This window comes from Strix aluco, chromosome Z, assembly GCF_031877795.1.
Source record: "Strix aluco isolate bStrAlu1 chromosome Z, bStrAlu1.hap1, whole genome shotgun sequence".
NCBI lineage: Eukaryota > Metazoa > Chordata > Aves > Strigiformes > Strigidae > Strix > Strix aluco.
The window spans coordinates 51826945-51848015 of record NC_133971.1 but is presented as its reverse complement, the minus strand read 5'-3'; the positions used below and the strand labels follow the sequence as shown (position 1 = coordinate 51848015).

The following is a 21071-nucleotide window of genomic DNA, read 5'->3' as shown; positions in this document are numbered from 1 at the left end:
TAAGGGAATGGGGAGAAAAGTAATTTTAAAAGGAGAATTTTCCTTTGGGAGAATCCTATACAGAGTGGTTAACAGACACTGCAAAACATGGATGACAAGATTACATATGAACACTAGTGAGTAAGAGTAGAATGCCCTTCACTCCCAGTTAATGAACCAGGCCCCCAGGATGACTACTCCTGCCATCAGGAACATTTTGGTTGTTCTCCATTTATACCACGCCCTGATGAGATTGGCACTGTTAGAAGTACTCCTGAAAGAAAAGATTGCAGCTCAAATGTGAGACCTGATTAGCATGAACAGGTAAGCTATGTAACAGCACTGTGAACCCTCCAGTTTACACACTAGTCAAAATTCAGCCCAAAGCAGGTTAACTGAAAGCTAAGACCTAGACAAGTTATGTCTACCAAAAAGATAAAGAAGTCACATTTTCTTCATGTGTGTAGCAGCACATAAGCAGAAGTTTAAACATCACATGAACACTGTGTCACTAAAAAGGTTTCCAACCTGTGACAGCAGCAGTGCTCCTTTAACAGTAAACAATGGCACTCAAGTGAGGCCAGAAGCAGAAGGATCCTTTAATCAATGGCCAGCAGCATGAGACATCAGAAGTGTGACTTTGTTTCCACTTATCAACTTATCATTTCTCTCTGCATATCTCTTCCCAAAATAAAGCAACATATAATGTCTCAAAATGACCCAAAGAAGACAATATGCTACCAACTTTTATGCAGAATCATTCAAAACGTGGAGATGGATTAAACCAGACATGCTGGCAGAACCCTCTGTTGGCAATGAAGATTTTCAATTGGAAACAGAATGAAGTCTGTTTCAAAGGGTAATACTTGTCCGTAAGGACAGTCCATAAAGCTCAAGGGAAAAACAAATCTAGCACAGAGATTTTTGCTGATGGTCTCATGATAACTCAAGATCACAGACATACTTTTTCATAGGCCTTAACATAACTAACAATTCAAAAGCATTTTGTGTATGAAATACTATCTGTTGTCACCTGACACTGAGGGGTCAGACGGGTTCTTTTAGGGATCCTTGGCAGAATGATGTTGGCACTAAATATTAACAGAATATTATGATTAGTATAGCACAGAACCTGTGATTAGAATGACACAGGATTTCTACAAGCAGAATCAAAATAGTACAATCTATAAATAGCATAATACAGAATTTGTAATAGAACTTAACTTATTAATTTCTAATCACCTGGACCCTCTGCAGATCAGGTCAGACCTTAATACATGGTTTGCTGTACCAGTGTAACAATCATAATCTAGACTTGAAAATCATATAAAAGAATACGACTCACTCAGTCTGCGGAGGAGGGTGGAGGTGTCCCTGGCCACCGGAGGGTCCTGGGTCTCACTGCCCAGCAGCAGCTCTGGTCCAAGTTCCCCACTCAGGACTCGTAACCGCATGATTTTATGGACAGCGTTCGGGGTGTGGTTACGCTCCCCCGTTCCGTGATGGGGTCATCACTGACAGGGGATTGGCCGGGTGCCTGGGACCTTCAAGGCCAGCAAGGAGGGGAATAACTGCCCTGGCGCCCAGGAACCTTGAGGACGGGGGAGGGAGGGAAGAAGAAATCTGTTTGATTTGTCTACTTGGTTCACAGGACCTCCAGGGCCTGATAATGAGAGAAGGGGAATGAATACATGACCTGCTCAGTCACAGAGAATGGCTGCTTGCCTTATGAAATGGCGTTAGTTATGCTAAGCACATTAACAGGGGTTGGGAGCAGGGGCTACCGGTCTCACCTGTGCACTAAGATGTCAGCAAATGACGACACATCTGAGCACAAATCTGAATAGAATTCATGTGTAACCAAGCTTCATGATCCTTCTCTTACCAAAGCCAAATAAATCACTTTGAAGTTTCCCAGAGTATTCAGGAGCATAGTACTCCCCGTGAATACTTAAACAGAGAGCAATACCCATCAGAGCAGCCTTGCCACAGCAGAGAACTATCCTGATGAAACCATACACTGCCAAAGCACTGGTGTGTACCTATGCCCAACACAGATCCTCTCGTCATGTCCAGTAAATTGAACAAAGCTCAGAAGAGGTTTCAGTGCATATACCTAGATTTCCTGACCACCTCTCGGCATCATAAATTGGACTGACACAAGAACAATTCACACAGCCTGCTTCTAGCTACTGTTCTTCCTAGGAGCATTTAAATGTGAGCTGGGAGTAAAGCAAGATGAACTGTTCTGCTGGGGGACACAACAGTCTCTAGGAGCCTATGATACAAACCTCTCATCAACAGTGAGATATACAGTTCAGTGACTGGGATGTCTGCATTTCAGTCATCCAAAAGGAAAGGGTCATTCACATGCAGATCACAAAACATAATGAGCAATACAAGAACAATTTCCAAAATCAGTAAATAAACACCAATTGATAAAATTTCTACCCACGTTCCATCACTGAAACATTCTGTGGAAATGGTAGCTATGTCAATTTGGCTAAATTTAGGAGAGAAGGGTTTGTTGTTTTTTTAAACTACTAGGATTATTACTAAGGTTATTTTCAGTGACTGAAGTTATGCACACTACCATATGCATGTATAAAACAACTATATGAAGAGGAACAAATCGCTAATGTGCAAGCTTTGTGAAATCTACCCATGTATTTGCATTTTGCAAATACCAGGGAAATCATCTGAAGAAAGAACATCACAGGAAGTTACGAAAATAGCAGAAGGATTCTTTTGAATGATTGAACAATCTTCAATCATTGTGTCAGGTAAGTTTAAAACCTTTCAAACTTGTAGCAAGCCCTCCTTCAATCAGGCTCACTTTAGCCTTACACATATGCAATTCCAAATAATGTCCATTTTGAATACAAAATACCTAACCCTTGAAAAAATGAGCTAGCATGCAAATCACCAGTAAACTGAAATATGCAACACAATATTACTCCTTAATTCTGCTCATGTACTTTCAAAGTTTAAAGTGTCAGGAGGAGAAGGATATTATGCAAGTGGAAGTAGAGAAGACATGGAGTCACTGATTTTCCACAGTAAACATTTTGCAAGAAAAACGACCTTTCCTAGTAGCAAGTATTAACCATCAGATTCCTGCTTAAATGTTGTTTGGGATTTTTGTTCACGAAAACAGCTTGTTGTCCCGTCTCCCAGTCTCCATTTAAAATAAAACCATGAAGATAGGAGGCCTTGGCAGCACATCTGACAAACTTTTAAAATTACTTAATTTTTCATCTGTGAGACCATCTATTCTCTTTGCTGTTTAAGGAGAAGGTCTATTTGTTAAACTGGCAGAGTTCGGACAGCAATATCTAAAGCAGGCATTTCTTCAGCTTTCAGAGTTGTAACACAAGCAAGTAAGCATACATGCACACACACATACACAAAAGGTAACCCACAATCATATACAACCAGCAATTCTTGTTACAGCAAGATCAAGAGCCCAAAATATTTCAGTAATCCAATGCAACACTCCTGAATTATTAAACTTCTACCTCAATATTAGTTGAACCCACAATTAATTGCTGCTTTTGACCAATTTCTACTACCATTTCTTTATGCAAAGGTTTTTTACGTATGCATAGAACCAAAGAAAGAGTAAAAGTAGAAAACTAAGCTATAAACACAACACTACCACTGTCATCACAGTCCACAGATAAGCAGATCTGCAACTGTGCATGTATTTGAAGGGTATCATGAGATAAGTGTTCTGTCTGATGTAATCTTGAAGACAAAATATTCAGACAAAATAGTCTTTAAGATAAAAAAAAGGTCCCAGATGAAACCAGGGAAGATTGTGGGTACTCATGATGTCACAACAAGTCTAAGGTTAATTGAAAGAGACTTCAGGGCTCTGGGAACAATGCTAAAAAATTCAGGAGCACAAGCAGTGTTTTCCTTGATCCTCCCAGTAAGACAGACTTTGGAAGAAACAGGAGAGCCCAGGATATTAATACCTTGCTCCAGGACTGGTGCCTCCTCCAAAACTTTGGGGTTTTAAACTATGTTAGAATCTTCAAGGCACAAGGTATGCTGAGGCCTGAAGGGATCGACCTGTGCAGATGGGGAAAAATGCATCTTTGGACATAAGCTGGCAGGACTGATCGAGAAGGCGTCTATAGACTAAAGTTGATGGCGGAAGGGGATACCAACAGGATTGCCAAAGGTAAGCCAAGGATTAACATGGCATCGCCTGAGGGTGGCAATGCTAGTGGGAACATATACGCTGCTCCTGGGAGCACAGAGGGCTCCGGAGCATATCTAAAATGGTTGTACACCAATGCACACAGTATGAGAAACAAACAGGATGAACTGAAAGCGTTGGTTAGCTCGCAGAACTATGATATCATTGGTATTAGTGAGACTTGGTGGAATGAGTCCTATGACTGGAGTGCCGGGATGGAAGGCTACAGGCTGTTCAGGAGGGAAAGGCAGGGCAGGTGACGTGGAGGTGTCTCACTGTATGTAAGGGAGAGGTTTGATTGTGCAGCCCTTACAGTTCACAGTGATACAGGTGTCCACTACCAGTCGCCCAGACAGGATGTTAGCACTGTTGAGTTCTTCTGTAGACAATTATGAGAAATTTCTGAATTGGTAGCCCTTGTCTTTATGGGAGATTTTAACTTCCCAGACTGGGAACATCATACTGCTGTGACAAATGGGTCTTGGAAATTCTTGAAATTTGTGGGAGACAACTTGTTGTCACAGGTACTCGGTGAGTCAACTAGGAAAGATGTCCTCCTAGACTTGATGTTTGTGAATAAAGGACTCGTGAGGGATGTGATGGTGGGTGACTGTCTTGGCCACTGTGATCATGAAATGGTTGAGTTTAAAATTTTCAGTGTAATGAGAAAAAAGGACAGCAGAATTTCTAACTGTGACTTCAAGAGAGCAAACTTTAAGCTATTCAGGGACTACTCTACTTAGTAGAGTACCCTGGGAATCTACTTTTGAGGGCTTAGGAGTCCACAAACGCTGGTCAGTCTTTAAGAACTGCCTTTTAGAAGCACAGGAGCAGGCAATTCCACTGTGTTATAAGTCAAGCAAGTGGAACAGAAGACCAGCTTGGCTGAACAGGGAACTCTTTGTGGAGTCAAGAGGAAAAGAAATTGTATGATCTCTGGAAGCAAGGTCAGGCTTCGCAGGAATATTACAGAGCTGTGGTTCATATATGCAGGGAGAAGACATGAAAGGCCAAAGCTCAATTAGAGTTGAACCTGGACAGTGTTGTGTCAGACAACAAGAAGGGCTTTTTTAAGTACGTTAATAGCAAGAAGAGCTCTAAAGAAAACATCAGACTGGTACTTGTTGAAGACAGTCACCTGACTAATAGGGATGAAGAAAAAGCAGAGACATTCAATGCTTTTTTTGCCTCGGTCTTTAGCAATACATATAACTTGGGCTGCCTGTCCCCCTGAGTCAAAGGACCATGAGTGTGGAAACAGTGACTTTCCATTTGTGGACACTGAAATTGTAAAGGACCAGCTGTATCAGCTGAATGTTTGCAAGTCCATGGGGCCTGACAGGATTCATCTGAGGGTAATGAAGGAGCTAGTGGATGTTATGGCAGGACCCCTCTTGATCATCTACCAAAGGTCTTGGGAGTCTCTGGGGGTCCCTGCTGACTGGAAGCTAGCCAGTGTTAGTCCAATTTATAAGAAGGGTGCAAGGAGTGATCCAGGAAACTACAGATCTGTTAGTCTAAACTCAGTTCCTGGACAAATTATGGAGAAGATTATACTGGATACTGTTGAAAGGCATTTAAAGAACAATGCAATCATCAGGCACAGTCAACATGGGTTCACAAAGGAAAAGTCCTGCGTAACTAAGTTGATATCCTTCTCTGATAAGGTCACCCACCTAGTGGATGAAAGGAAGGCGGTGGATATATTTTTTCTGGATTTTAGTAAGGCTTTTGATACTGTCCCTCACAGCATATTTCTGGACAAGTTGTCCAGCTGTGGGATAAGCGGGTTCACAGTGCGCTGGGTGAAAAACTGGCTGAAGGACAGAGCTCAGGTGTTGCAGTGAATGGTGCTACATCTGGCTGGTGACTGATCAGCAGCAGTGCTCCTTGGGGCTCAATCCCAGGGCCAGTTCTGTTCCATATATTCATCAATGATCCAGATGCAGGAACTGAATGCACCATTAGCAACTTTGCCGATGATACCAAACTGGAGGTGCTGTTGACTCTCTCAAGGGACTAGAGGCCTTGCAGAGGGATCTAGATAGATTGGAGCATTGGGCAATCTTCAATGGCATGAAATTTAACAAGAACAAATGCTGGACTCTACACCTGGGATGGAGTAATGCCAGCACAATATAAATTGGGAGAGAAGTGGCTGTGGAGCAGCCCGGCAGAAAGGGTCTGGGGGTGCTGGAAGACAGCAGGCTCAACATCAACCAGCCATGTGCCCCAGCAGCCCAGAGGGCAAACCTCTGCATCCTGGGGTGCATCAAACACAGCATAGCCAGCTGGTCAAATAAGGTGGTTATCCTGCTGTATTCAGTGTTGGTGTGGCCTCACCTTGAGTACTGTGTGCAGTTCTGGGCCCCACAATTTAGGAAGGATGTGAAGGTCCTTGAATGCATCTGGAGGTGGGCAACAGAGCTAGTGGAAGGGCTGGAAGGAATGACCTGTGAGGAGCAGCTAAGGACTTTGGGTTTGTCTAGTTTGGAGGAAAGGAGGCTGAGGGGCAACCTCACTGCTCTCTACAGCTTCCTGAGGAGGAGAAGTGGAGAAGGAGGTGCTGATCTCCTCTCCCTGGGATACAGTGACAGGACATGTGGGAAAAAAGCTCAAAGCTGCACCAGGGGAGGTTCAGTCTTGACATTAGGAAGCATTTCTTTACCAAGAGGGTGGTCAAACACTGGAACAGACCTCCTAGAGAGGTGGTCGATGCCCCTAGTCTGTCAATGTTTAAGAGGCAAATGCCCTTAATAATTTGATGTAACTTTTTGTCAGCCCAGGCAATTGTACTAGATGATCGTTGTAGATCCCTTCCAACTGAGCTATTCTATTCTAAGATGCCAACAGTATTATTGTTTTAGTAGAATCCAAAGATTGCTATACCTCTATGACAAAGTAATATTCACTGAGGAGTCATGTTTGCATTTATGTACATATTTAATTTTAATAATAGGTTACACACATGAGATAATAGTTAAGTTTTTTCTGTCAGTGTTAAACAGATGCAGTGGTCTGTGTATGCAGTTAGCCCATTTCTAAAATAAGCAAAGATTCACCTTTCTTTTTTGGGGGAAACTCTTCCTGGACTTTGAACAGCAAAAGTTATACTGAGATACTGCAAAGGAATACTAGTCCCAGTTTTCCATTCTTCAGCTGACTTAAATCTCTATCTCTCTGCTATTCTACACCCTCTATGTTTAATCTGTTACAAAAAGGATCATGGTTCACTGGTGTCAGTTGGTACTCCACTGCACCTTAGCCTTTATTGATTCTCTAGCACAGCAGCTGACAATTTCACTAGTACTTCCTCTACACTACATAATAAACTGAAGTAATGCCTAAATTACAACTCTAACAGAATGGGAGATGCAGAAAAAGCCCTGCTCTCTTAGGGACTTCAATCTTACACTCAACCTCTACCCATAAAATGCAACTTCAAGAGGTTATTCCTGAAAAGGAGAAAACATTCAGAAAACAGTATGGTGAGTTCCAGCATGATACCATCTCATTTGCAAAGCTGCTTTCTCTCCTCTATGTTGCAAATTTAAAAAAATAATATCTGGTCTTCAGCTGTTACTATCACAGTGAAAACTGCAAAATGTGTTGGGAATGTAACTGATGCAGAGGCAAGTCTGGAGACTGACAAATTCAGATTTTGAAAGATGTATGCAACTGCTGTCTGACTGGAAGTAGCTTAGGTGTTAGTGATAGTAGTGATTTGTAAAGTGAATCACTAACTACTGAACTGCTTATTTGATTGGGGGATGACCGGCAGTCTTCAGGGCAGCAGAAAGCAAGCAGCATCAGATACCAATTTTTATTCTTATTCTTAATTTGAAAGGGGAAGGAGTCCATTTCCCTTTTTGCAACAGAGCATGACATTATTTTAAGTTCCACTGAGATGGTGAGAGCATAAAGGGACCCAGCAGAGCGCACACACTCATACTGCTTGAGATACCTCTTTTCACATATGTTTATTTTAGAAAGACTTTTCTGAGGGTGTCATTTATAAGTGTACCTGTACTTTATTCTCTGTTGGTGATACTGATTAGGAATATTGTTCTAGTGAGTGTACTCAAGATCATGGCCTCAAGTATGGCCTGAATAGCTTGCTTTGGTTCTGGACTGCAGAATCCTACTCACTTTTAAGTAATTTGTGAATCAGTAATCTCACAAGAGCCAAAAAGGGAAAAAAACAATAGTAACAGAAACAGGATGTATAAAAACTACAGAAATATTGACAACAGAACCATTCTCAGAAAAACATAAAACCTGTTTTTAATCCAAAGAGGTATTTTTCCTTCATAAGCCATGCTTCCCTTGGAGACGGTTGATGTTTGTTTTATTACCCCTTATATCTTGCCTACTATTTTATAGGCAAATAGTCTTCGGTTCACAAAAAACTAGTCTAGCCAGCATCTTTCTAAAACCCCCAATCCAGAAAAGGCATCAGCCTAGCAACTGCTAGCTCTCACAAAGGTCAAGGCAGCCAGTCGTCTCTTCCTTCCTGGGAGACAATGGCTTGGCTGGGTCTTCTTCCCATGGAAAATTTTAAGCATTCAACCTGGTTGTGCTCTGAGAGACTGTGGGAACTGACAATTAAGCAAGTTGACTTCTTCTAGTTGTCTATGCCATTTGTGTGCAGTGGCACAAACATACAGAACTAAATGCCACAGGGTTCCAGTACATATCTGTGTTAGGAGAGAAGAAATCTGTCTTTGCCCCAGTAGCTAAGAGTAAATAAACAGATTAAGAGCAACAAGGAGTTACAAAGTCAAAAGGTTTATTGTCTACACTGTGTAAATTTGTATTAGATGCATCTATCTGACATATTCGGGATATGAAAATGTCCCTTAGTATAGTATTTGCTCTTTAAAATTCATTCTGAGTGAAATTCATTCTAACAATTCTAAATTAAGTAACTTAACTTCTAACACAACTTTCAAGAGAATTTTTCTATCCATATATGAGGAGGTTTCTGAAATGTCTTTATTTTTGAGGGAAAAAGGAGTGACAGGAAAACCACTGGATTTACCTTGTCAAAACAAACAAAATATTGTTCTCCGAAGCAATACACTGAGATTTTCCTTTTTTTTTCCTTAAAGTAATACTGATTAAAACCAGTATGTTTTGTACACCCAGAAGAGAAAGATGGCAAAACGTGACTTCCTCTCACACAAAGCATCAGAGAACACCACCACACAGTTACCTCCTGTATCTTTCCAGTGGGTCCTAAAGGGGATGGTTTGGGGAATGAGTGTGTGAATCAGTTTATACTTTTTCACCAAGCAGTTCCACTCATTATGGAGGAATTCTGTTATATAGCAGGTCTAGAGAAAAGCATAGCATAGACTAAAAAAAAAGCATCTGCATAGATCAAATTCCCTTGACTGTGACAATGCTGCAGTACTGCTGTCGAAGATGAGATTTTCATTATCTTAGAAACACAGACAATATCCTGGAGTGCTATAGCATCTTCCATCACTGTCTTCCAGGTCATGCTAATATTATCCAGTCTTATTTTCTCTAAGAAGCAAAAATCTGTCTGACCTGCCCATGTTACTTCTCAAACTATGTAGCACAATCAAGACCAGCACTATTTTTCTAATCATAAGAGATGAAAAGTCTTCATGCCTCCATGTTCTAGTCCAAGATTTCTAAATGTTTTTTTAAGCACTACAGAATTAAATTAATCCACTAAAATCTTCTCTTAAAATTCCACATTCAACACATTGCATGCTGTATCTGGTTACAATTCATTAACTACTGGCAAGTGAGAAATGAGAGCTTTGTTTACAGGATATGACCTTTTACCTGTTACATTCCTTATGTGCAGCTAAGTCCGTTATGAAACATCGCTTAACCACTTTTGCTACTTCCTTGTTAGTCTGATTTCCAGAAGGAAATCCTGCTCAAATTCAGGCAAATTTTCTTGACAGATGTGAAACTTTAAACAGTGTAGTACAGTCTATCCTTGCCAACTTTTCAGTAACTCTAAAGGAATGGCTTGAAAGGTGATTTAGAAGTGGACTTTAAGCAGTAATCAGGAAGGTTTTAATGTATGTTCTGTTCCAAATTTGCTTTGAGATTATTTAACCTGGTCAGCATGTGTTAAAATGTCCAAGCTACATCAGACTACAGTACGTGTCAACTCTATTTGCATGAATGTCCAGTCTCTTCTATGATGAACAACTCATTAACTGACACTATGTTTTGCAAAGCCTGTTCAAATTTGAAATTTAAAGAGGAAAACTCTTCATTCATTTTAGGTGGCTTAATAAGCCATAGTTGTCTTGATATTTTATTTTCACTGGTAGCATCAGGAACCACATGTCATTTTCAACATCTTTCAATCTCCAAAAAACAAAAAAAATCACTTCCCTTCTTCTGCCACATAAATCACACAGAAAAAGCTTATGATGCCCTATAAAACTGACAAATTTAAAAAGACATCCAGACATGAAAAGCCACAGCCAAGCTTCAGCATATCAACATATCAACTTATCTTCATATCAACAAATACTGTAACCAATTTTTCAATTACTCTGGCAATGTCCAGGTCACTACTGTAGTTTCAAAATTAGTCCCTAATCTGATATAAAGTTAACATGTCTAGAACTGCAGTAGTGATAAAGCATCCAATCACCCAATTTCAAATGACACTCAGGTAGATGTTCTTTACAGTGAGGTTCGACTTCAGTATTTTTCCTGTAATTTAAAAAACAGGGATTTTAACTGGATTATGTATCCAACCTCTGCCATCAGATGACTTTTTAAATTGAGTTGTTCCCTATGTGTTCATGAATATCTTTGTGATCTACTAAAAAAACCCAGAAAATAAAGTCTCAGAAAAGCTTACAATATATACTTATTCGGGCAAAATCTGTACCAAATTACATCTGAAATGGTTTCAGTTGATCAAACCCAGTTTATTCTGCAAAAGGTATTTCACATAGTGCTTTCTGCAAATAATTTCTGGACACTGCATCTTCCAATCTAAGGTAAAAATAGTATCTGGAAAATAAAGTACCCTACCAGGAACAACCTAGACTGGTCACCAAAGACCAGGAAAGTTATGAGAGCAATTCCAGTAAAAGCAGTTTTCTGTTACACTGGAAATTCCCCAAACCAGAAGATTTCACTCCCATCTGAATAAAACATTCTTTATTATTTATTAACAATAGCCAACTACACAACATTTCAACTTATACAGCGCTTAACAGTGGGACATTAACTTGCTCATTTCTACAGTCATAGTTCTATTACTAGGCAAACTAAAATAAGAGGTAAGTGTGAGAGATGACTTTTAACTCCCCAAAACAGGGCCTGAGAGAAACAGGCCTGCAAGAAAAACCAGCCTGAGAGAGATAAGGGATTGGGGGAAGTGTAGGCCCTCTGAGCCGAGGAATGTCTCAAACACTCGCAAGTAACAAAACTATGGTCATGGGGTGGATAGTGTGGAGTCTGGAGCTGATAAGGCTGCCTGGACAGCACAGGATGCAGCTGGAGGAGGGAGCCCTGTGAAGGCAGGATGGTTCTGCTCTGGTACATCTTGTAAAGTTTCAAGGGCCATCCACCCAGTGAATGACCTTTCCTTCATTATCCATGAAATGCATATTAAAGTGACACCCCAGAATATGCTAACAAAGATTAACAAGATCATGCTAATTACATCATCCCATGAAACACCTTACCCCTCCCCATACATGGGATATGTAGGTATGTGGGCTGACCTAGGGGAGGAGTGAAATATAGAAAGAAAAAAGAAGACAGGAAGAAGAGAATAAGAAAGATGCATCCCTGATGATCTCAGACGGGACCAACGCTTGAACCCGGACCGGTGATCTCTATTTCTCTATTCCATCTTCCTCCTTTTCTTTTTCCCCTTTTCTCTCACTATCATTAAGTAACGCAAGGCATACTGTATCACTTGCCATAACTTGTTATATACTTAGCCAATTACAATACTGTGTATCCAATTAGAACATTGTGGGATGTAATAAATGTCTGGACTTTGAGACTTGTCCACTCTGCTGGGGATTTACGAATCTAAGTCACTTGTCTCCCTCGTCTGAGTGGATGTGATAGTAAGCAAGCCATTTCAAAGCTAATTAACCAAGGCAGCATGCCATAACAACCAAGTAATGCTACACTAAGATGTCAAAATGAGAACTTACAATGAAATCAGAAGTTTTACTGACACTTAAGCAGTAAAGAAAAAGATTCATTACAGGAGGTCACCAAGAAAATCCTACAACACATCTCTGAACCCTACACAAAACTGATCCCTACACATACCACTAACTCATTCCCTGCACAAGAGAATTCAAGTCTTGTGAATCTCACAGAAGGTATGACGAAAAGGGGCAAATACAACATGGAGAAATCGCAGAAGGAATATAGACCATGAGAGGAGGACAAAGGTTTTATGCAAAAAGATCCATATAATCAAAGATTTAAAAAAAACCCTTCCAAAAGAAATAACAGCAACAACAAAAGCCTCTTAACCACTTTTTCCCCCACTTAAATATGTATCAGTAATGGATATAACTCATATGCTCATTGAGGGCAATTACTAACTTTGATCTTCCTTGCACTTCTTATTCTGTAGAATTACTTTAAACTATACTTGAACCACACCTTTCAATACTTCACCCATAACAAGGTTTTAGTTTACTTCTAAGTAACCTTTGCTTCTTAGAAATCTTTATAAACACCCAGGCTACATATATAAAAGAAAGCTTCTTCTTAAATGTTTTGGGTTTTTTTTAACCTTACGTTCCCATTGGCATAAGTGGTTCCTCTTTAGTAGAAGTATTCCCAGAAATATTTCCCATTATCTGTAAAAGATTATCAGATCTTTGTCTCCAGACAAGTACCCTGAAAATACACTTCGCAATACTTTGTAACTAAGCCATGTCTTTCTGACAGTACAGTTTATTATTTAGTATCAACATGCAACATTTCTCTGGAAGCTTTATTGTAGCCCATCAAAGATTTTTTTCATTCTATTTTTCACAATTTCTCATTACATTTTGCGACTTCCTATTTCAGAGAAAGCAGATATTAAATAAAACTTTGATGACACATACACACATAAATACATATCACATTGGGAGTTAAGAAACAGGCTTATCTTCAAGCCCATTCCATTAAGAATAATGTAGGAACCCACCCTCAATTGCTCCTACAGTGTACTGTACATGTATGAATTTATGGTTGAAAATAAAACCAGTAACTGACAACAGTCAACAGCAAAGTATGTTCAGTGCTAACAGAGAAGCTATGTGACAATGGATAAGTAGCTACGCACCTCAGATCACCTAGTCCAACCGTTAACCTAACATTGACAGTTCCCAGCTACACCATATCCCTCAGCGCTATGTCGACCCGACTCTTAAACACCTCCAGGGATGGGGACACCACCACCTCCCTGGGCAGCCCATTCCAACACCTAACAACCCGTTCTGGAAAGAAATGCTTCCTAATATCCAGTCTAAACCTTCCCGGGCACAACTTGAGGCCATTACCTCTTGTCCTGTCACTTTTTACTTGGTTCAAGAGACTCATCCCCAGCTCTCTGCAGCCTCCTTTCAGGGAGTTGTAGAGGGCGATGAGGTCTCCCCTCAGCCTCCTCTTCTCCAGACTAAACAACCCCAGTTCCCTCAGCCGCTCCTCGTACGACATGTGCTCCAGACCCTGCACCAGCTTCGTTGCCCTTCTTTGGACACGCTCGAGTAATCAACACAACCATGTATTTTCTCTTAGTAGTTTCTCCCTTCCCTCCAGTTTACCATTCACAGCTGCTTGGTGCATTGTAGCACTGTGCCTGAAAATATTTTAACACAGAAGGCATCATAAAAACGATATGGTATCTTTTGTTCCTTTTTGATTAACTTTGGTTATCATTAACGATGTCTGTCAGCCTCCACTTCCATGATACACTCAAGGACAGGGTTGCCGTTGAGATGGACATAAACCAGCTGGAGGAGTGGGCAAGCAGCAGTCATGAAATTCAACAAGGACAAATGCCATGTCTGGCAGACAAGATGAACTAAACTCTGCAACAGGGCATGCTGGGAACTGACTCACTGGGCAACAGTTCTGCTGAAAATGGGCTGGGGTTCCTGGTGGAGAGTCAGCTAAACAGGAGCCAGCAGTGCACAATGGCAGCAGTGAAAACTAATAGCATCGTGGATTGAACCAACATGAATGCAGACAGAAGATTAAGCTAGGTAAGCACTCCTGTTTACTCTGCACTCTTTAGGCCACATCTGGAAGTATGTGTTTTGTTTTAGGTGTCACAGTACCTGAAGAACATTAATGACCTTGAATGAGTCTAGCCAAGGGCCATAAGATGGTCAGGGGGCTGGAGCACTTGACGAAAGGCTATGAGAACTCAGCTTGTTCAGACTCGGCATGACACAGCTTTGGGGAACCTCATGCAGCCTGCCAGTACCTGTGAAGAGGTTGTCAAGAAGATATAGCCATGCCCTCTACTGAGGTGCATGGTGGGAGGACAAGAGAGAATGGAAATAAATTGAAACAGAGGACATTCCAGTGGGATGTATGGAACAACCTTTTCCGTGTGAGGACAGCCAAAGCAGCAGAAGGCGTTGCCATGAGGTGCTGTTAGAGGAAATCTTAAAGATTTCTAGAGCTAACTGAATAAAGCCTTGACCTGGCTGGTCTGAATTCAGTGTTGATTCTGCTCTGAGCAGTAAGTCAGTTTAGAGGTACCCTGAGGTCCCTCACAGCTTGACTAATGCTCATACATAACTGCTGCTCCATGAAACAACCTGGCAGAATTTAGACATAGACAAGGCACCAGCTATCACAGCTTCAGTATTAAAATACCATTAAAAATTAGCCTGTATCTATAACCACTCATCTCTTCATTGTTCAAGTAAGTATTCAAAACCCTGAGTGCCACAGAAAAGTTGAAAAGGACAGCTATTTACTTCGTCTTCTCCCTTGTTGGGGAGTATGAGATAAGCAAAAGCCACTTCCAGCCTCACCTCAGGCTGGATTCACAACAGCCTCCGAGCCCTCACAGAAGCCACAGCAGTCCCAGATCTGAACACGGCCTGAACACCAGGCCAGGAATCTAATATTCCCCATTATCTGTAGTCCAGCTCCCATACAGAGGCGCTGTTGAATCCCATTTGCTACAGCTGTACTGATTGCAACAGTTACACAGGTCTCAGGGAAACCAGGTCAGTAAACTAAGCCTCCAGAAGCTCCCTCTGCGTGCAGCTTCTCTCCCTAATATAGATCTGACTCACTATTGGTGGTGGCCAATGCTCCATCTTCGTCTAATTCTAGAAGAGCATTTGTCACTGACTCTGCAGCTGTTCAACAGAAACTTTATCTTCTGCAAAACACAAAATATTTTATTATCATGAACAGTTGAACTGAATATGATAAACACTTTGTATTTGCATAAATAGATTTTACTAAACATCCTCCAACATTTATGGATTGCCAGAGTAAGTTTTATTTCCTGCTCCCATTGTGTACTATTTGTAAAACCATTAAAAATTATTTTTGGTAAAATTTTTTATTTTACAGAAAGGGCCAGCTTCTATTCAAGAAAGACAGAACAAAAGGAGAGGAAAGCAGAATCAGAGTGAAAAGGCTTTAGGTCCCTGGATTACCGGAAAGCAACATAAACTGATTTTAAGGTCTATATATATGACTGCATTAGGGTTATTTTACTAAAGACTGTGATCTCAATATAGTAGATGAGAGGCTGAATAAAATTATCTAGATTCAGACCTGCCATTGAAATAAAGCAAAAACTATAATATACATACAAACACAGCCACATATGAGTAGTATGTAATTTGACAAAACCATTTCTCTCACTGACTTCTCCTTTCTCATGAAGTATAATGATTTAGGAAAGCTAAAGAAAAGATGTAAATACAAGCAGGACAAAAAGTGGCATGTGCCACATTTGTCCTAAGGGAGATAAAAGAAAAACCTGAAAAATTGTTAAATGAAATGGAAATTTTATTGCAGTTGCCCTGCATCTTGTATCTGAATTATACCCTTCAGCAACAGCAGCAAAATCAAATGAACTAGGAAAATAAAAGTTTTTTTCAGTATTTCCTGTTCTTCCTGTCAACTACCATGAGTGCTAAACTATTTCTGGCTCGATTAATATCAGAAGTCAAGAAATAAAAATCATTGCATGGGATTATCAGGAGTCAAGGCAACATATATGTGTGTGCACCTGGAGCAGTGAGATAAAAAAAAAAAAATTAAAAAAAGCCCAGTATATAGATAACATCATATTCTATTATCCATCCAGGATTTTGCATTTTAACAAATATAAAAATGAAGAAGAAATATAAATTAAGTTTCCTCAAACAAAGGTAGTTTGCCCACAGGTAGTAATAGTTCTTTATATTCTCCCAGTCCAGAAAGCTTTCCTCAGAATGATGATTTCTTAAGCTTCAGTGTTCGGATTCTCAACCAGTTTTGGTTTGTGGATTTTTTGGGTTTTTTTAGGGGTTTTTTTTAAAGCGTGGTAAGCACAATAAATATCAGAATTAAACTCAGTAATCATATTGAAAGGTCCAAATTCCTATAACAGGTCAGAACTTTGACCGCAGAGCAAAAATAAATATGCTTACTTTTGAAACATGGAATTAGCTTCTATGAAGATAAACAAGCATGGGTTTATGAAAGGCAGGCCCCGCTTGACTACCCTGACCTCCTTCTATGACAAGGTGACCCATTTATTGGATGAGGGCAAGGCTGTGGATGCTGTTTACCTGGACTTCAGTAAAGACTTTGACACCGTTTCCCACGGCATTCTCCTGGAGAAACTGGCTGCTCATGGCTTGGATGGGCACACGCTTTGCTGGGTAAAAAACTGGCTGGATGGCCGGGCCCAAAGAGTTGTGGTGAATGGAGTTAAATCCAGTTGGTGGCTGGTCACAAGTGGTGTTCCCCAGGGCTCAAGTACTGGGACCAGTTCTGTTTAACATCAATGACCTGGATGAGGGGATTGATTGCAACCTCAGTAAATTTGCAGATGACACCAAATTAGGTGGGAGTGTTGATCTGCTCAAGGGTAGGAAGGCTCTACAGAGGGATCTGGATAGGCTGGATGAGCCAAGGCCAACTGTATGAGGTTCAACGAGGCTAAGTGCTGGGTCCTTGGGTCACAACAATGCTTGGGTCACAACAACCCCATGCAACACTATAGGCTGGGGGAAGAGTGGCTGGAAAGCTGCCCAGCGGAAAAGGACCTGGCTGAATATGATCTGGCAGTGTGCCCAGGTGGCCAAGAAGGCCAATAGCACCCTGGGTTGTATCAGAAATGTGGCCAGCAGGACTGGGAAGTGATTGTCCTCCTGTACTCTGCACTGGTGAGGCTGCATCTCAAATACTGTGAGCACTTTAGGGCCCCTCACAACAAGAAAGACATTAAGGTGCTGCAGCACGTCCAAAGAGCAGCAGAACTGGTCTAAAGCACAAGTCTTATGAGGAGTGGCTGAAGGAACTGGGATTGTTTAGTCTGGAGAAAAGGAGGATGAGGGGAGACCTTATCATTCTCTACAACTACCTGAAAGGAGGTTGTAGTGAGGTGGCTGTTGGTCTCTTTTCCCAAGTGACAAGTGATAGGACAAGAGGAAACAGCCTCAAGTTGCACCAGGGGAGGTTTAGATTGGATATTAGGAAAAATTTCTTCATGGAAAGGGTCATCAAGCATTGGAACAGGCTGCCCAGGGTTGAGTCACCATCCCTGGAGGTATTTAAAAGATGTGTAGACGTGGTGCTTAGAGACATGGTTTAGTGGTGGACTTGGCATTGTTAGGTTTATGGATGGACTCGATGATCTTAAAGGTCTTTTCCAACCTAAATGATTCTATGATTCTGTGAAATCAATGACACGCACAAACGCTTATCACATTATGGCTAAATCTAATTTTAGGCATGTTAAATGCTCAAAACTGAGCATTCCTCCTATTCTCCAATACATCATGTTTTGTTATACAATGCAAAGTATTTGAATGCTGAAATGGGAAAACTAACTAAAATCATATTAGTTAATTCAAGACGTGCTAAGATAATTTTCTCCTTCAAACAGTGTAAACATGTAAAAAATGATTTTCAGCCACCAATGTCAAGAAAATAATGAAAACATAGTTTGATTCACAAAGTTAATGCATCAGTTATCATCCATTGTTCTACCCTTTAAACAAGCAACTCTTCAAACCAGCACTAACCAGTAATGAGTTTCAAAAATTAAAGGGTTTGCACTTCCACATAATTGGAAGATTACATAAATACTGATGAAAGTGCAACCTACCAGCCAACCCTGCTGCCCTAATCTTTAGTCTCAAAGTCCCATATGTGTCAGGATGGGATTATGGGGTGTAACTGATGTGGTGAGATGGGAAGATTCCCAAATGTTATGTTTCCAATGAGAACTGCTTGCTTATATAACTCTCCAACAAACATTTTTGGCACCTCTTCCCTTGTGTCTGCACTGGTGGCTACCCAAGGATATTTACTGAAAGGACCAGGAATATTCAATGAGTTTCTGCAGCCTTAGGTTGGAAACCTTCACCAGGGGGTCAGAAATAAAGGGCAGAAACTGATGAAGTAGCTGACATAGCACACAAATCTGTGTATTTTATTTCACCATTTTTAAAAAAGAAAAAAAAAAAACAACAACCAAAACCCTTGACTCTGCCAGACCCAAGTTAACAAGTAGACTTCCCCCTCATATAGCTTTCCATCCTCTCTCCTTTCAGCCTGCCAACACCATAGGGGGTAAATACTGCTACATTAGAATGATCACAAATAAAAGTTTATACCAATTACTACCCATGGGATAAGACAATCACTAGAAGTTATTTAAAAAAAGGGGAAACTCAAATATACAGAATATATAGCAAAATACGAGATATTCTCTGACCTATATCCTGGAACAACTTTCCCACTGTTAAATTATACTGGGTGTAATTCAAGAGTTGTGAGTGCTCTTCATAAGAAGGACTTCTGGTCTAATGCCTTCTATTCTTACAGTGTGACTGCAAGACTATTAGAGAGCTCTCCAACAGCATCCAGATGTAAAGATGTACACAGCCACACACAGATATAGAAAAAAAGAGCACTTGTCTTCTGAAAGAGAACTCTTATGGAGAGTTGAAAGAAATAACTTCAACTTTCCTCCCTTCACTGGGAGGAGAAGAGGCCACTTTGCTCATTTTCCTATGAGTGGTGGCTTATACCAATTAATTAATGATGTGGTAGTTAATATGAACCAACAAGCAGATGAAGAAAAATATGACCATGAGCACTTATAAACAGTGGGAAATCTCACTGAAAGACAAGAAAATAATTATGATTTTGAGAGACAAAGGTTACTCCACTGAATAGTAATTGGTTTATTGGTAATTTAGTATTATGAGGTGTTACTAGGTACACAAACCTATCTAAGCAACCATGTAATTTAACAACATTGAGGGTGGAAAGAAGAAAAGAAGAAATGAGCAATAACAGTTTAAAGACTGGGAATGAATGATTTTCCAGAAGGAACTACTTTGCAGCTGAATTTTCAAGTTTTTACCTTGCAAATTTGGCTAGTGCACTCACATTAGCATCAGAATTTAAAAAAAAAAAAAATTGCACCTCTATAATGCACATGGAAACACAGACATGAAGAGGGTTTTTTTAGAAAAAAAAGATAGATGTAAGAATGTTGCAGTAAACAAAGAATACTGAGACAAAGTTCAAAAAAAGGGATTCCTGACAACAAAATTCAGAAGAGTTGTAAAATGGCCTGCCAAGTCTAAAGACTCCATGACTTGGGAAGTGTACACCTAGACTGGAAAACAAAATATACATTATGAAGCACTCTTACACTGGGAGAGATGTGGAACAGATTTTATGTATCTTTCCATCTGTAAACTTGTATAGTTTTCCAGCTGACATAATTTCCAAGGTCATCAAGAAACCATAAAAAAATTATCTGCATCTTCTAAAAAAAGCAGAAGTAAAAATACCAGCTATACCAGACTGCAAAGAAGAACATTTGAAGTGACTTAACCTAGCCATATGACTAAAATACCCAAAAGAATACAGAAAAACAGATTAAGACACAATTTCTGCTGTATTTAATGTTTTCTTAATGTGGAGTGGTCGACATGCTGGAGGGAGGGAATGCCATTCAGAGGGACCTTGACAGACTTGAGGTGGGCCTGTGCAAACCTCATGAAGTTCAACAGCCCACATGCAACATTCTGCACATGGGTCAAGGCAATCCCAAGCACAAATACAGGCTGGGTGATGAGTGACTTGAGAGCAGCCCTGGGGAGGAGGATTTGGGGGTGTTGGTTAATGAGAAGCTCAACATGATCTGCAAATGTGTGCACACAGCCCAGAAAGCCAACCATATCCTGGGCCACATCAAGAGAAGTGTGGCCAGCAGGTCGAAGGAGGGGATTCTCCCCCTCTACTCTGCTCTCATGAGACCCCACCTGCAGTACTGTGTCCAGCTCTGGGGCCCCCAACACAAGAAGGACAAGACCTGCTTGAGCGAGTCTAGAGGAGCACCACAAAGATGATCAGGGGGCTGGAGCACCTCTCCTATGAGGACAGGCTGAGAGACTTGAGGTTGTTCAGTCTGGAAAAGAGAAGGCTCTGGGGAGAGCCTTCCAGTACTTAAAGGGGGCCTACAGGAAAGATGGGGAGGGACTTTTTACAAGGGCATGTAGTGATAGGAAAAGGAGTAATGGCTTTAAACTGAAAGAGGGCAGCTTTAGATTATATAAGGAAGAAATTCTTTACTGTGAGGGTGGTGAGACATTGGAACAGGTTAGGTTGCCCAGAGAAGCTGTGGATGCCCCCTCCCTGG

At 40.7% G+C, this 21071-nt stretch overlaps 1 protein-coding gene across 4 annotated transcripts in view; it reads right to left on the bottom strand.

The window, feature by feature from the left end:
* MCC (MCC regulator of WNT signaling pathway) overlaps positions 1 to 21071 on the bottom strand; it is a 217678-nt gene that overhangs the window by 112665 nt on the left and 83942 nt on the right. The window contains exon 2 of one of the 4 annotated variants that reach the window (XM_074813514.1): positions 15478 to 15566. The exons of the other annotated variants lie outside the window; for them this stretch is intronic. Within the exon in view, the coding sequence (XP_074669615.1) occupies positions 15478 to 15501 (24 nt within the window). The 5' untranslated portion in view covers positions 15502 to 15566. The remainder of the gene's footprint in view (positions 1 to 15477; positions 15567 to 21071) is intronic. 4 annotated transcript variants of the gene reach the window in all.